The sequence below is a fragment of the Myotis yumanensis genome, unplaced genomic scaffold (genome assembly GCF_028538775.1).
Source record: "Myotis yumanensis isolate MYYU_CA2020_CCGP unplaced genomic scaffold, mMyoYum1.0.hap1 SCAF_9, whole genome shotgun sequence".
NCBI lineage: Eukaryota > Metazoa > Chordata > Mammalia > Chiroptera > Vespertilionidae > Myotis > Myotis yumanensis.
In genome coordinates, this window is record NW_027223760.1 from 81,982,020 (window position 1) to 81,994,814 (window position 12,795).

Sequence of the window (12,795 nt, forward strand, 5' to 3'; positions counted from 1 at the left end):
CTACAAACCAGGAGGTCAGGGTTTGATTTCTGGTCAGGGCACATGTCTGGGTTGTGGCTAGATCCCCAGTGTGGGGCATGCAGGAGGCAGCCAATCCATGATTCTCTCTCATCATTGATGTTTCTCTCTCTCTATCCCTCTCCCTTCCTCTCTGAAATCAATCTATATATATAAAAGCCTAAGCAACTGTTAAGACCAAACCACCAGAACGACTGGTAGACCAGTCACTATGATGCGCACCCACCAACAGGGGGCAGACGCTTAACGCAGGCGCTTCCCCCTGGTGGTCAGTGCACTCCTACAGCCAACCTCCCACGGCCCCTCCCCCCCAAGCCCCTCCCCCCAGTTGGCCAGGCCCCCATGCCCCCGATCAGGGGTGCTGGCTGGCCAACCTCCTGTGGCCCCTCCCTCCCCCAGGCTGGCCGGCCCTCTGATAGGCCTCGATTGCCAGCCAGGCCAAGGGACCCCACCTGTGCACGAATTCATGCGCCGGGCCTCTAGTAAAAACATATTTAAAAAAAAATAGCACTGAGCCTCTGATGTTCCTCTCTCATTTCATTTCTCCATAAAATCCACTACCAGGCTTCAGCTTGGAAACCACTTTTTTAAAAATTTTATTTATTGATTTTAGAGGGGGGGGAGGGAGAGAGGGAGAGAGAAACATCAGTTTGTTGTTCCACTTATTTACGCCTTCATTGGTTGATTCTTGTATGTGCCCTGACCAGGATCGAACCCTTAATCTTGGTGAGTCAGGATGACGCTTGAGTGAGCCTCCCGGCCAGGGCCTGGGAGTGACACGTGGATTTCAACCTTTGCTCAGACTAGTTACGAACTCACCTTCGTGGGACCCAGTTCCCACCATTTCGGCAGCACCTATCTTTCCCAGTTGTTGGAAATGCTTGCTCACAGGCATGCACACCTGTGCCAGTTCTTCGCTGAAGGGCGCCCTTGATAAAAATAACATGACTGTGCCTGCGGGAAAGTATAGGAAAAAAGACGGGAAGGAAATGTAGGAAAACATGGCTGGTGGTCATGCCGTGGGGTGGCAAGGTCGCTGGGCTTTTTATCTCGGTGACTAGACGCGCCTGGGCTTTTCCTGTCTTGTAAAATGACGGCTCAGGACTTTTATCGTCAGAAAACATGGTCTGTTCTCTTTCCAGGACTCCGCCTGTTTCTCCAAAACAACTCACAACAGAAGTCGCACCAAATAGAGGAAGTTGTGTCCATTCGCTCCATTCACCACCAGGAGAACGAATGTGAACACAGACGCGGCCTGAAAAAAACCCGCAAGCGAATACGGGAAGAAGGAAAAGTGCGGACTTGCTCTTATCACAAACGCTGACATCAGGCTTCAGCACCTGGCGAGCAGGTGGCAAGTCCCTCCAAGTGTCGGCCAAGAAGAGCCGGCTGGAGGTGTGGGGCGGGACCCCAGGGAGCAGAGCGTCTGCTATCACAGGCCCCTCTCGGGGGAGGCCCCTCCTCGGCAGCCCTGCGGGAGCGTTGCATGTGCCAGGGGCACCGAGGCGGGCAGCTCTCCGCCCCGCAGCCCGGTCAGCGTGGAGGACGCCCACCAGGGCAAGTGGGGCTTGCAACGCCGCAGTGAAGGGAGCAATCGAGATTGGAGCCCAGAGGGAAGGAAGTGGAGAGGGGTGGCTGCGGCAGACCTGCAACCAGGCACCTGCTGTCCTGCAGGGGCTGCGGTCAGGGTGGCAGAGGAAGGGGGCCCGGGGAGGCCTTTCTGACCGCGGGCGTTTCATAACCAGGACACAGGAAGCGGGTTACAGGGCCTGTGGGGCTGCAGCGGTGTGTGCACCCCACCTCCGGCCTTGTTGCCAAGACAGGCGCCCAGGAAGCCAAGATGGTGACAGGCGTCTCCAAGGCTTCGCCCACAGAGTTCTGCCCACTCCCTAGGTCACACACAGAGCCCTGTCCCTAAGTCACACACAGAGCCCTGTCCCTAGGTCACACAGAGCCCGCTCCCTAAGTCACACACAGAGCCCTGTCCCTAGGTCACACACAGAGCCCTGTCCCTAGGTCACACACAGAGCCCTGTCCCTAGATCACACACAGAGCCCTGTCCCTAAGTCACACACAGAGCCCTGTTCCTAAGTCACACACAGAGCCCTGTCCCTAAGTCACACACAGAGCCCTGTCCCTAGGTCACACACGGAGCCCGCTCCCTAGGTCACACAGAGCCCGCTCCCTAGGTCACACGCGGAGCCCTGTCCCTAAGTCACACGCGGAGCCCTGTCCCTAGGCCACACACAGAGCCCTGGGGGAAAGCCGGGTGAGCCTTCGTCCCGCAGAACAGAGCAGGTCGACAGGTCCCTGGCGGACCGTTCCCATGGGGAGGACTGTAACAGCGAGTAGATGGAGGCCCTAGGATCACGGGTCCGAGTGCTCCAGCTCCGTTGATCTGGAAAACACACGCCCGGCAGGTGTAACGCCGTGGTTGAGCGTTGACCTATGAACCAGGAGGTCAGGGTTCGATTCTGGTCATAGGCACATATCCAGGTTGTGGGCCTGATCCCCCGTGTGGGGCCTGCAGGAGGCAGCCAATCAATGACTCTCTCATCGTTGATGCTTCTATGTCCCTCTCCCTCTCCCTCCCTCTCTGGAATCAATAAAAACATATTTTAAAAAGAAACGCACCCAAGTGTTTGCTGCACTGCACCCATGTCCTGCCCTCTCCCCTGGCTCCCTCCTCGCTGTCACTCAGCTGAGAGGAGGAACCGGGCGCTGTGCCAGGGGGTCAGGAGCACCTGCGCCAGCTCAGGGCCTGGTTCGCAGGGGGCGCCCAGGGTGGGGAAGAGTGCGGCTCAGGAGCCCAGGCCGGGGCTGGTGCCCGGAGGGGAAATGGCCGGTCGGGTCAGTGGGGAGGGATGATCCGTGAATAGGAGGCAGAGAGGTCGGCTGCTGGTGGGTCAGGAGCCGGGGTGGACGGGGTGGACCCGCTGGGCCTGCTCTGCTGGAGGCCTGCCCGCGAGGACTTCAGTCCCCACCCGCGGCGGGGGCCAGGGGCAGGGTGACTCAGCACTTCCTCTTAGTGACTCAGGCCAACCCGAGCCCCAGCCAGCAAGGCTGCGGCTGCTCGAGCAGGCTGTCCTCCTGGCCCCTGGCTCATTGTATGTGATACGAGGGATGTACAGTCACCCCAGGATTAATGGTCTTTCCTTTCTTTTTTAAAACTTGGGCCAACAGCCTGAACTGGGTCGGCTCTGGGCTGGCGCCAACTACTTCATCTGCTCTTACTCATCAGTAACCTTCACTGCGATCGATCGCTAGGCGCCGACTCGTGCAAAGAACTTGCTGGGACTTTCTCAGAAGCAGCCACGAGGTAGGTTCCACCGCCGCTTATATGTGAGGAAACGGAGACGGTGATCGATGACTGAAGGACAGAGACTCTGACTCAGGCTTTTGATGTGAGCGTCCGCCCTTGACCTGTCCCTGTGCCCGGAGGTTAGGAGCCGCTCACTGAGCTTCAGCAAACACCGGACGGTGACCCCGAGCAGGGAGATGACAGGCACAGGGGGCCAAGGCAGTCGCTCACTGCGAAGCTTCCCCGTCGGCCCCTTCCGTGCACGGGCCCATGCAACGCCCGGGGAGGGGCCCTCGCAATCTTGTCTCCCATCTGCCTTCTTTACCTTAAAGAGGACCCGCACCCTCTTCACACTTAGACACACACGCCGGGACCCACCCCGCCCAGCCCCTTCGACCCATCCCTCTTCTTCACGGAAGTTCAGAGTCCCTGGGCCTCCGAGGCCCATCAGAGCTGCATCAGGTGTGTGACTGGTGAACCTTCTCGTCGACTACTGGTCCTCTTGCTCTGCTCTTTTTTGTTTGTTTTTAAATCCTCACCCGAGGATACTTTCCCATTGACTTTAGAGAGAGTGGAGGGGAGGGGGAAAGACAGAGGGACACAGATGTGAGAGAAGCACATCGATTGGTTGCCTCATGCATGCACCCCGACCAGGCCCCGGGCCAGGGAGGCGCCTGCAACCAAGGTACATGCCCTTGACCAGAATCGAACCCAGGACTTTTCGGTCCACAGGCCGATGCTCTATCTGCTGAGCCACACCGGCCGGGGCTCGCTTTGCTTTTATACCCACTGAGGCCCTTCTGCTTCAAACCCCCGGCCCGTCCCATCCTGGCCGTGCCGTGGCGACGGGTGTCTGGGCGTCCTATGCCGACAGAGCCCCGGCATCAGCAGGTGTCACTGTGGCCACACGCACATCCGGCATCCGACACTGACCGCTTCCCGTTCCGCTGGACACTGATGAGCCGGGCACTTGGCCCGCTGGCCTGCTCCTTCGGGCTCTGCGCCTCTGGACACTGGTCACTCAGGAGGTCGGGCTCCTGGGATCGGCCACACCGTTCCTGTGGCCGCAGAGCTGCCCTGGGCCGCGCTTCCCCCCCCCCCCCCCCCGCCCCCCAAGGGGCGTCTGCATTGTCCTCGCTGCTCTGCCTCCTGATAAATGCCTTCTGAGCAGCTGCAGCTCCAAGTGTGAAAAATCCAATTTCACCTCTTCCGCCTCCCTCCCCTCCCCCCCAGCCCCCCCAGTGTCCCCTCTGCTTCGGCAGCGTCTCTCAGACACTAACATGGGCCTCTCATGTCAGCGTGTCGTTCTGCGTCTCACAGACAGGGCCGCCCCGTCTCCCTCTTCCTTGGGGACAAGGCAGCGTGGCCCCCGCGATACAAAAGGCAGCTCGGTCGCATCCCAGCCGCCGTCCTGCGTGTCTTATAAGATGGTAACTTAGGGGAAAGCTGTCCTAGAAATCAATACAGCCCGGCCGCGTGGCTCAGTGATCGAGCGTCGACCTACGAACCAGGAGGTCACAGTTTGACTCCCGGTCAGGGCACAGGCCCAGGTTTCAGGCTTGGTCCCCAGTGGGGGTCATGTAGGAGGCAGCCAATGGATGATTCTCTCTTATCATTGATGTTTCCCCCTCTCTCTCTCTCCCTCTCCCTTCCTCTCTGAAATCAATAAAAAATATTTAAAAACTTCTTAAATCAAATATAGAATGTCACCACGAGGAGATAGTTCTGGGCCATAGCACCCGGTGCTGGATGCTGGATTCCAGACCGGGCCTTCCTCATCACCCTCTCCTCGGCGTCTTTGAACTTCTGTGTGAGGCAACAGAATCCCAGCGGAGGGCTCAGCCAACAGCCCTGCTCCCCGGGGCCAGCAGCACTGTGCTGAGGGGGGTGCGTCCCGTCCAGAGAGCAGGACGGTCCCTGTGTGGGAGCTTCAGGCACAGTCACCAGCTGCCAGGGTGCGGTGGGGTGGGAGCCTCCACCCTGGGCGTGCCCGCCCACACCCGTCCTCATGTCTGCGTGGGCCTCCCCCCACCTTGTAGTCATGGGAGGGCGTGTCGGGCAGTGGGGGGGCCTGGGGGGACCCGGTCCCACATCGTCACCTGTGTTTCTGGGCTGGGTGGGCAGGTGACCAAGGTCAGAGGCTGCCTCCCCTGACTGCCCGGCAGGAGTAGGTGACAGTCTCGAAGGAGGTATTGGAACTGAGACAGGCAGGGCGGCCGCGTCCCGCCGAGCGTGGAGGCCTCTCTAAATCTCCTTTCCCAGGAAACTCCGGTCTCTGGGCCCTCAGGTGCTTAGGAAGGAGCGCGTCACCCCTTGCCCTGCCGTGGGCATCCTTGGTAAATATTTGTCCACGCGGGCCCTCGCAGCCTGAGTGCTCGGTAAATGTTTACTAAGCAGGCCGCTGTGCTGGGGGCAGAGCCAGTGTTAGAGGTGGTGTCACCGAGTGGCCTCGGAGCCAGTCCCGGGCGGGCTCCTCCTGACGTTACAGAAAACCCACGGCGCGGGCCCTGGCAGTTCTTACTTCCTCCTTTTCATACTCGTTTATTCTGGGAATCAAAGCCAGGGACGGGCCTGGGCTGTTCCACGCCCCACGCTCTGCCTGCCCCTACCCCAGATGTCACCTTTGAGAACTATTTCAGTGGAGGGCTTGCTGAGAGGAGACCCTGGGGTCTTCACGCTGAGCAGGTGGAATCGGCTGCGGGTCGAGGGGGTCCCTGAGTTGAAAATGCACATGATCTGCTGGCAGCCGCAGGCATGACGCCATCACCCAGGTAAATCAGAGGTGATGTCACAGAGAATGTACCTCGCTGGTCAGTGCAGAGACCGCTCTCTCTAAAGCTGCAGTGGCCTCATCACCCTGGACATGCAGACTGGGATGTGCCGTCACTGCTGGACCTGTTGTCTGACCCTTTACCAATGCTTCTCTCTGAAGGTGTCATCTGGCGGCTGGTGGCGTAGAGCATGTCTCCGTAGGCGTTCGCTTTGTAAAAGGAGATGGAGTGTGTGCTCACAGGGACACCGCTTACTCACGAGTGACAGCGAGGGCAGGAACGCAGGGCGGTCCCCGGGCACATGCGAGCGTGCTCCGCCCGGGGCAGCGCTTGCCCCAGCGCCCAGGGCAGCGGACAGATGATCTGTCCGGAGTGACAGTCACAGCAGGCATTGAGGGGGCGCAGGCGATCCTACATGCTTGCTGAGATTCCTCACCGCAGGGACGTGCTGAGGGCGTCATCGGCATTTGAACTGAACGAGGCGGAGCATCTGAGGGCTGCGTCCTGGAGTCAGTGCCCTGCGGCCCAGGGTTCTGTGGGGCGCCGAGGGGGAGGGGACCTGCTCTGGCCCTGAAGCCTGAAAATGTAGCCGCATCCCCATCCTATACTGTGCTATCACACCCACAGACCACTGTGGGGAGCCTGCCTGTTTCTAGCCTGGGGGGCCACCTGTAAGGGGTCAGGAGACGGTCCAGGAAAGGGCACCTGCATCAGAAGTGACCGTGGTGGAGGCGAGGCCTGGAGACGCTCCGGTGGGGGAAGGGTCGTTTTGAGAGCTGTGCCTCATCTTGCTGGGCCTGCTTAGGGGCTGATGAAGCCAAGCGGGTGGGTTGGAGCCAGATTCCGAGGCCCGGAAGCCAGGCTACAGCGTGTGGGTTTATCGGGCAGCCAGGAGCCCGTCAAGGGCACACACAGGCAGTCACGTGGTCATCCATCCACAGGCGTCACGGGATGTCCACTAGGTTTCAGGCCAGTGGCAGGTGCTGAGCTTCGAAGACGAACTTGACACAAAGAACTCAAAGTCCAGTAAAGGAAAATCCAAACCAGCGAGTCAATGGGATGATGATGATGATGATGGTGATGATGGTGATGACAGCTTACACTTATGAAGCATCATGTGCAAGGGTGTGCATCCGAAGAACCAGAATAGAAGACAAAGGCAAAGTCGTTTCAATGATGGGTAAATGGAAACAATTTGAGATCCCTCCTTCGCACAAAAAAGACTAGGCTGTGGGAATCAAGCCAACCAATCAATAGCCTTCAAAGAAAACAACAGTCGTGGCCTATATGCTTAGAATCAAATGAACCCTTTTATCTTGTGGGTGGGGATGCTTTATTCCCCGTGTTTGGGGCATCGCCAGGGCACCATGGCTCACCCGCTGGCAGCCCATTTAGAAGGAGAACTGCCATTCCAGTGCCACGGCCTCCGCAGGGCGAAGAGTAGCCAGTTGGGGGCCACTGACAGAGGCACGAGCTCGCCTGTCTGCAGCCGTAGGGACAGTAAGGAACCTGAGTCGGCCAGGCCATCACCAGGCACCAGCACCAGAGGTCAGGGGTCACTGAAAACATCACCACGGCTCCGGGGACAAGCAGGCGTGGTCCGAGAGCCAAGGCCAGCCAGGACCCTGGAGGCGGCGGGCCTGGCTCTAACCTCGGCCTCACTGTTGGCCAACAGTCCGAGCGCAGGGAAGCTGCACACCCACTCCGAGCCCATTTCTTCATCCCCGAGTGGTCAGGCTCGTCTTTCCCTCACGGGTGTCGTAAGAAGTACCTGAGACGTGTGGAAAGAGCTGAGAATTAAGTGTTCTTAGCACAGACACACACACACACACACACACACACACACACACATGAGGCGGGAGGAAGCTTGCAGGTGATGGGTATGTCCATGGCACTGGTTGTGCTGATGGTGTTATGGGTGTGTACTTACCTCCACACTCAACGTGTACACATTAAACGTGTAAGGCTTCTGGTGTAGCACACCTCAACCCAGCGGTTAAAAACAAACCAGATAACCTGGGAGAATGCCGTGACAGAGGAGACTTCAGCAGTTCAGCCTCATCCTTCCCCACAAGTAGTTTCTTTGCCTTTAAGAACATGGCTCAGCCTTAACCAGTTTGGCTCAGTGGATAGACCGTTGGCCCGCGGACTGAACCCAGGTTCGATTCTGGTCAAGGGCATGTACCTTGGTTGCGGGCACATCCCCAGCAGGGGGTGTGCAGGAGGCAGCTGATCGATGTTTCTCTCTCATTGATGTTTCTAACTCTCTATCCCTCTCCCTTCCTCTCTGTAAAAAGTCAATAAAATATATTTTAAAAAAAGAAAAAAAGAACATGGCTCAGATACAGAGGAAATTCCCTCCAGTTGAATGAAACAGTTGTTGTCTAGCAGGCCCGCTGCGGTCGGTGCATAGGCTGTTCCCTGCCGGAGGGGGAGGGGGGGCCGGGACGGCTCACCCAGTGGGTGCCCTGGCCTCTCTCCAAGGTGCACGAGGCTGCTGCAAGCACTCAGTAAAGCCCTGGTGTCTGGTTCTGAGATGACGACCCTGGACTTTGCCCACTTTGGGTCTCAGTCAAGAATGACAACGCACACAATCGCTGCTGCTCTGGGGAAGGAGCTGCAGGGACAGAGGAGAGAGATGTAAAGCAGAGGGGCGAGGACCTGGGACTACAGGAGGGGCTGTGGAGGAGGTGCAGTAGAGGAGTGACACTGAATTACCCACCCGCTTCTCCACTCAGTAAACTGACTGAGCATCCGCCGTGTTCCAGCTCTGAAGATAAGCAGCGAATAAAACAAAGCCTCCCTCTCGCCATCCCGCCATTCCGGCGGAGATGATGGTGACTGAGCCAGAGACAGACCCGGGGCACGGCGCTTTGGGAGAACACAGGCTTGGTGGTGGGCGGGGGAGGCCTCGGGGAGGTGTCATTTAAGCTGAGATCTGAGTGGCGGTGTGGGAAGCTCAGGAGACCTTGTATCAGGCAGATGGAGCAGCTGCAGAAAGTCCTGGGGGGAATGAACTTGGTATTGGGGGTTGGCGAAGCCGACTGCTGAGCCGGCGGTGCAGCAAACGGAAGAGGTGCAGGAGATGAGATGGAGAGGTAGGCCGTGCCCACCCTGTGCCAGGCCCGGCAGCTCGGGCAGTGAACTTGGAGACCTTCTAGGGGCTCCATGTGGCAGAGGGAGGGGCCGCGTTGTCAGCTGGTGGGCGGTGAGTCTTAGACTGAGAACCGAGGACAGTTACTCTCACTGCCACGCGAAGACCCCACAAAGCCACGACCGCAGTCTCTGAGACCCTTCCATGTTGCTGCATCAAGAGAGGTTCCAATACCACGTCTTGTGTTTATTTTTAATATATTTTTATTGATTTCAGAGAGGAAGGGAGAGGAAGAGAGAGAGAACATCAATGATGAGAATCATTGATCGGCTGCCTCCTGCACGCCCCACACTGGGACCAAGACAGCAACCCAGGCATGTGCCCTGACCAGGAATCAAACTGTGACCTTCTGGTTCATAGGTCAACACTCAGCCACTGGGCCACGCCGGCCCGGCTTATTTATGTTTCTTGTTCTTGAACCAAAGTCCTCGATATGCACATCCCATGAGAGGTCAGAGCTCACCTCACGTGTGTCCACAGATTCAGGTTAATGTGAAATTTATTCTTGCAACATCTGAAGATACCACGATGGTAATGTCTGTTAGATGGAACGTTCGACTGCGTCAGTTGTTTTGTAGATGGGGGGGCGGGGAGACGAGGATTCACCTTCTTAGGAGTAAGAGGTATCCCATGATGTCAGGTTGGTAACAAACATACAAACATGTGATTCTTATTTGGGAGAATTTTGTCTCAGTCCAGAAGGTGGACGCAGCCCGTTGCCTGCCTTATATCCATGGTCTCCCCTTCATTCTTGCCCACAGAACCTCAGGCGTGATCATCCATGAGCCCAACCACAAACTCTTGCCTCCTGGATGACCCGTGGCACATCAGGCCACCTCGATGCAGACGAAGTCCCTAGGGAAGGGCTTTCCGAGGAACCAGGCAAAGCCTGGGCAGGAGAAAGCCCTTTGCCCTGTCCCCGCTTCTCCTCGCATTTCCAGTTATTTGGTGACTCTCTCATGTTGCTGGGAGTCTTCTAATTTCTTCAAATATGTTACAAAACCACTATGTAGGTTTTGGATCACTGTCTTATGAGGTCTATGGCTAAATCTGTGTTTGTACTGACCTGGAGTTAAACCGTAGACATAATAAAGATACAGTTAAGCTGATTTTATGAAAAGGAGCTCTCAGAGTTCATTCCACTGAAAGCAACATGTGTAATGTCGGTCCCTTTTCAGGGCCCAGAAAAATCTAGTCAACAAGTATTTCTTAACATTCACTGAACATATACTGTCTATAATGACAAAGATAACCCTTTTCATGTGCTTTGAGGGATAGAGATGATGAAAACAAGGTTCTTCTTTGCAGGGAGTTGACAATTTCATGAAATGACAGCTGTGCTGACAAACAGATGTAACACCAGTGTGTACCTGATGAGGTGGCCATGGCTAGTTGCCCCAGAAAAGCCCCTAAGCGGCCATGAGTGGATGCGGATACAAGGACTGCGCCCCAAATGCAGGCAAAGCACAGCTTTCGAGGCTGGGAACCTGGACGATGCGGCTCAGAGAGTAGAGAGTAGCAAAATTGTTGCCTGCGTTGTTTCTGGGTGATAAAGAGCCTGGGTTATAAAATAGTTCGTACTCCTTCAGCCTGGGGCCTTCTCCCTCGGTGTCAGCCAAGGCCACGGGCTTGATCCCCAGCCTCTGAAGGGAGGGCCCGGGACACAGCGGGAGCCCTGCCCACCGGCCGGCACCCTTATCTGGTCGGCTCGCTCGGTACGGTATACGTGCTGCTTCAGGGTTTGAACAGCCGTGCGGCCTGTGCGGATGCAATGAGTGCCGTGAGAGCGCTGCAGGGAGGCTGAGGACACCGAGGAGGCTGAGGAGGAAGAGGCCATTCTGGTCGGAGGCTTCACGAAGGGGCGGCATTGGAGCTAGACCCTGAGAGACGGGTGGCCTTTTGCAAGGTGAGGATGGGAGTTAGGACATGGAGAACACGGGACAGCATGAGTGACCGCTCCGGGAGGGCAGCAGAGCTGTGCGCTGGGAACGAGAGCGTGCAGGTGGCTGAAGAACAGGTGGTGTCTGGGGAAGCAGTGAAAGATGGGGCCGGAGAGGAAGGCCAGGCCAGGCTCAGAGGATCGGCATTCAATATACTAGTGAAGGGAGCCGGGGGGAGGGGGGTGGGGGAGTCTTGAACAACTAGGAAAGCACATGAATAAATAAATAAGTTTGGCAACTTCATCACCCATGAAACGGTGGTGGCATAACTGGGAGATCCCTTAAAATGTCCAGGCATGAACTGAGGGCACGTGCGGTCAAGACTAGGACTCAAAGAGTTTTATTATTCCTGGAGGGAGGGTGGTGCCCAACGGAGAAGGAAACCACATACGAACGAGGGATTTTGAACTTGGACTCGTGGGAGAATAGCAGGATTGTGAACACACAGAGGGAAGGCAGGAAGGGGATTGAGGGGCATGGAGACCTTCGGATGCAAATGTGCTACAGGCGGAGGAAGAAAAGGAGGAACTCAGGAGAGAAGGGGAGAGGTGAGTCAGCCAGCGTGGCTTGTCAAGCCCAGGAGCACGAATGGAATCACAGGTCCTAAGTACATGACACATGCACCAAGGAAGGCAGAGCTAGGATCACCTTGGGGGGGAAAACAAAACAAAACAAAACACTGCGATTAGTGCTATTTATAGCTCGTGTCTGTTTTACCAGCTGTTATGTTCCCAGAAACTAACCCTGAACCTGACCGCCTACCTGGCAGGTGAGACGTGTGATCCCTGAACCGCCAGATCTTTCCAGTCTAGAATAAGAGAAGGACATGAACGGCACGACTCATCTGGTTGAGCCCACCTTTCTGTGGAAATGAAAGACACAGCCCTGAACCGGAGTTCAGCTATAGCTACTGGCGATCGCTAAGCTAATTCAACAGCTACAGCCACGGAAACGTTGCCACGGCCGCCGAGGGGAATTGGGGGAAAAGGTAAAAGCGGAGGAGAACGCGAGCGAGGGGGGAGGAAGGGCCACCGATGGCGTAGTTACCACTGGGCGGCGGGCTGTCGTCATCACGCGTACCCGCCCCATTGCTCACCACCCTCGGCTACTGCAGGTCCATTCCCCACCGGCCCGGAAGCAGGGGCGGGGCCGCCAGCAGGAGGCAAAGGCGCAGGAAAGGCCGTTGGGAGGAGCCAGGAGGGGAGGTCCCCCGGGCGTACTACATCTCCCAGCGTCCAATGCGGCAACAAGACTGGCTCCTGGGGCGCCGATGGGGCACTGGCAGCATGGGATTGGTAGTCCGCGTCCAGCGGCCGCGCCGGTGGGGAGAGGCACGGGGATTGGCTAGCGAGAGTCCTAGCCACACCCACATGCGGTGACAGGCGGCCGTCCTGCTACTTAAGGCGTCGTGGCCGCGTCCGCCCCGCCTTAGCTCCCGCGCTAGAGAGAAACATGTATCGTTTCCGATCACAGCTCTTCACCGGGATTTCTGCAGCCGCCAGCGCCCGCTCTCACCCACGCCGTTCCTCGCCTCTGTTAGCCGAAGCCTCGCCGCTCAGCCGCCCGCCGCACAGACGCACGAGTATAAAGTGCAGCTCCATCGGCTGATCC

General features: G+C 57.3%; 1 protein-coding gene across 1 annotated transcript; it reads left to right on the forward strand.

Moving 5' to 3' along the window:
* Positions 1–12,592: 12,592 nt before the first annotated feature.
* On the forward strand, positions 12,593–12,792 carry LOC139016578 (uncharacterized). The gene has a single exon (XM_070424810.1). It carries the CDS (start codon positions 12,637–12,639, stop codon positions 12,790–12,792), a length of 156 nt encoding a protein of 51 aa, XP_070280911.1. The 5' UTR covers positions 12,593–12,636.
* Positions 12,793–12,795: the final 3 nt, after the last annotated feature.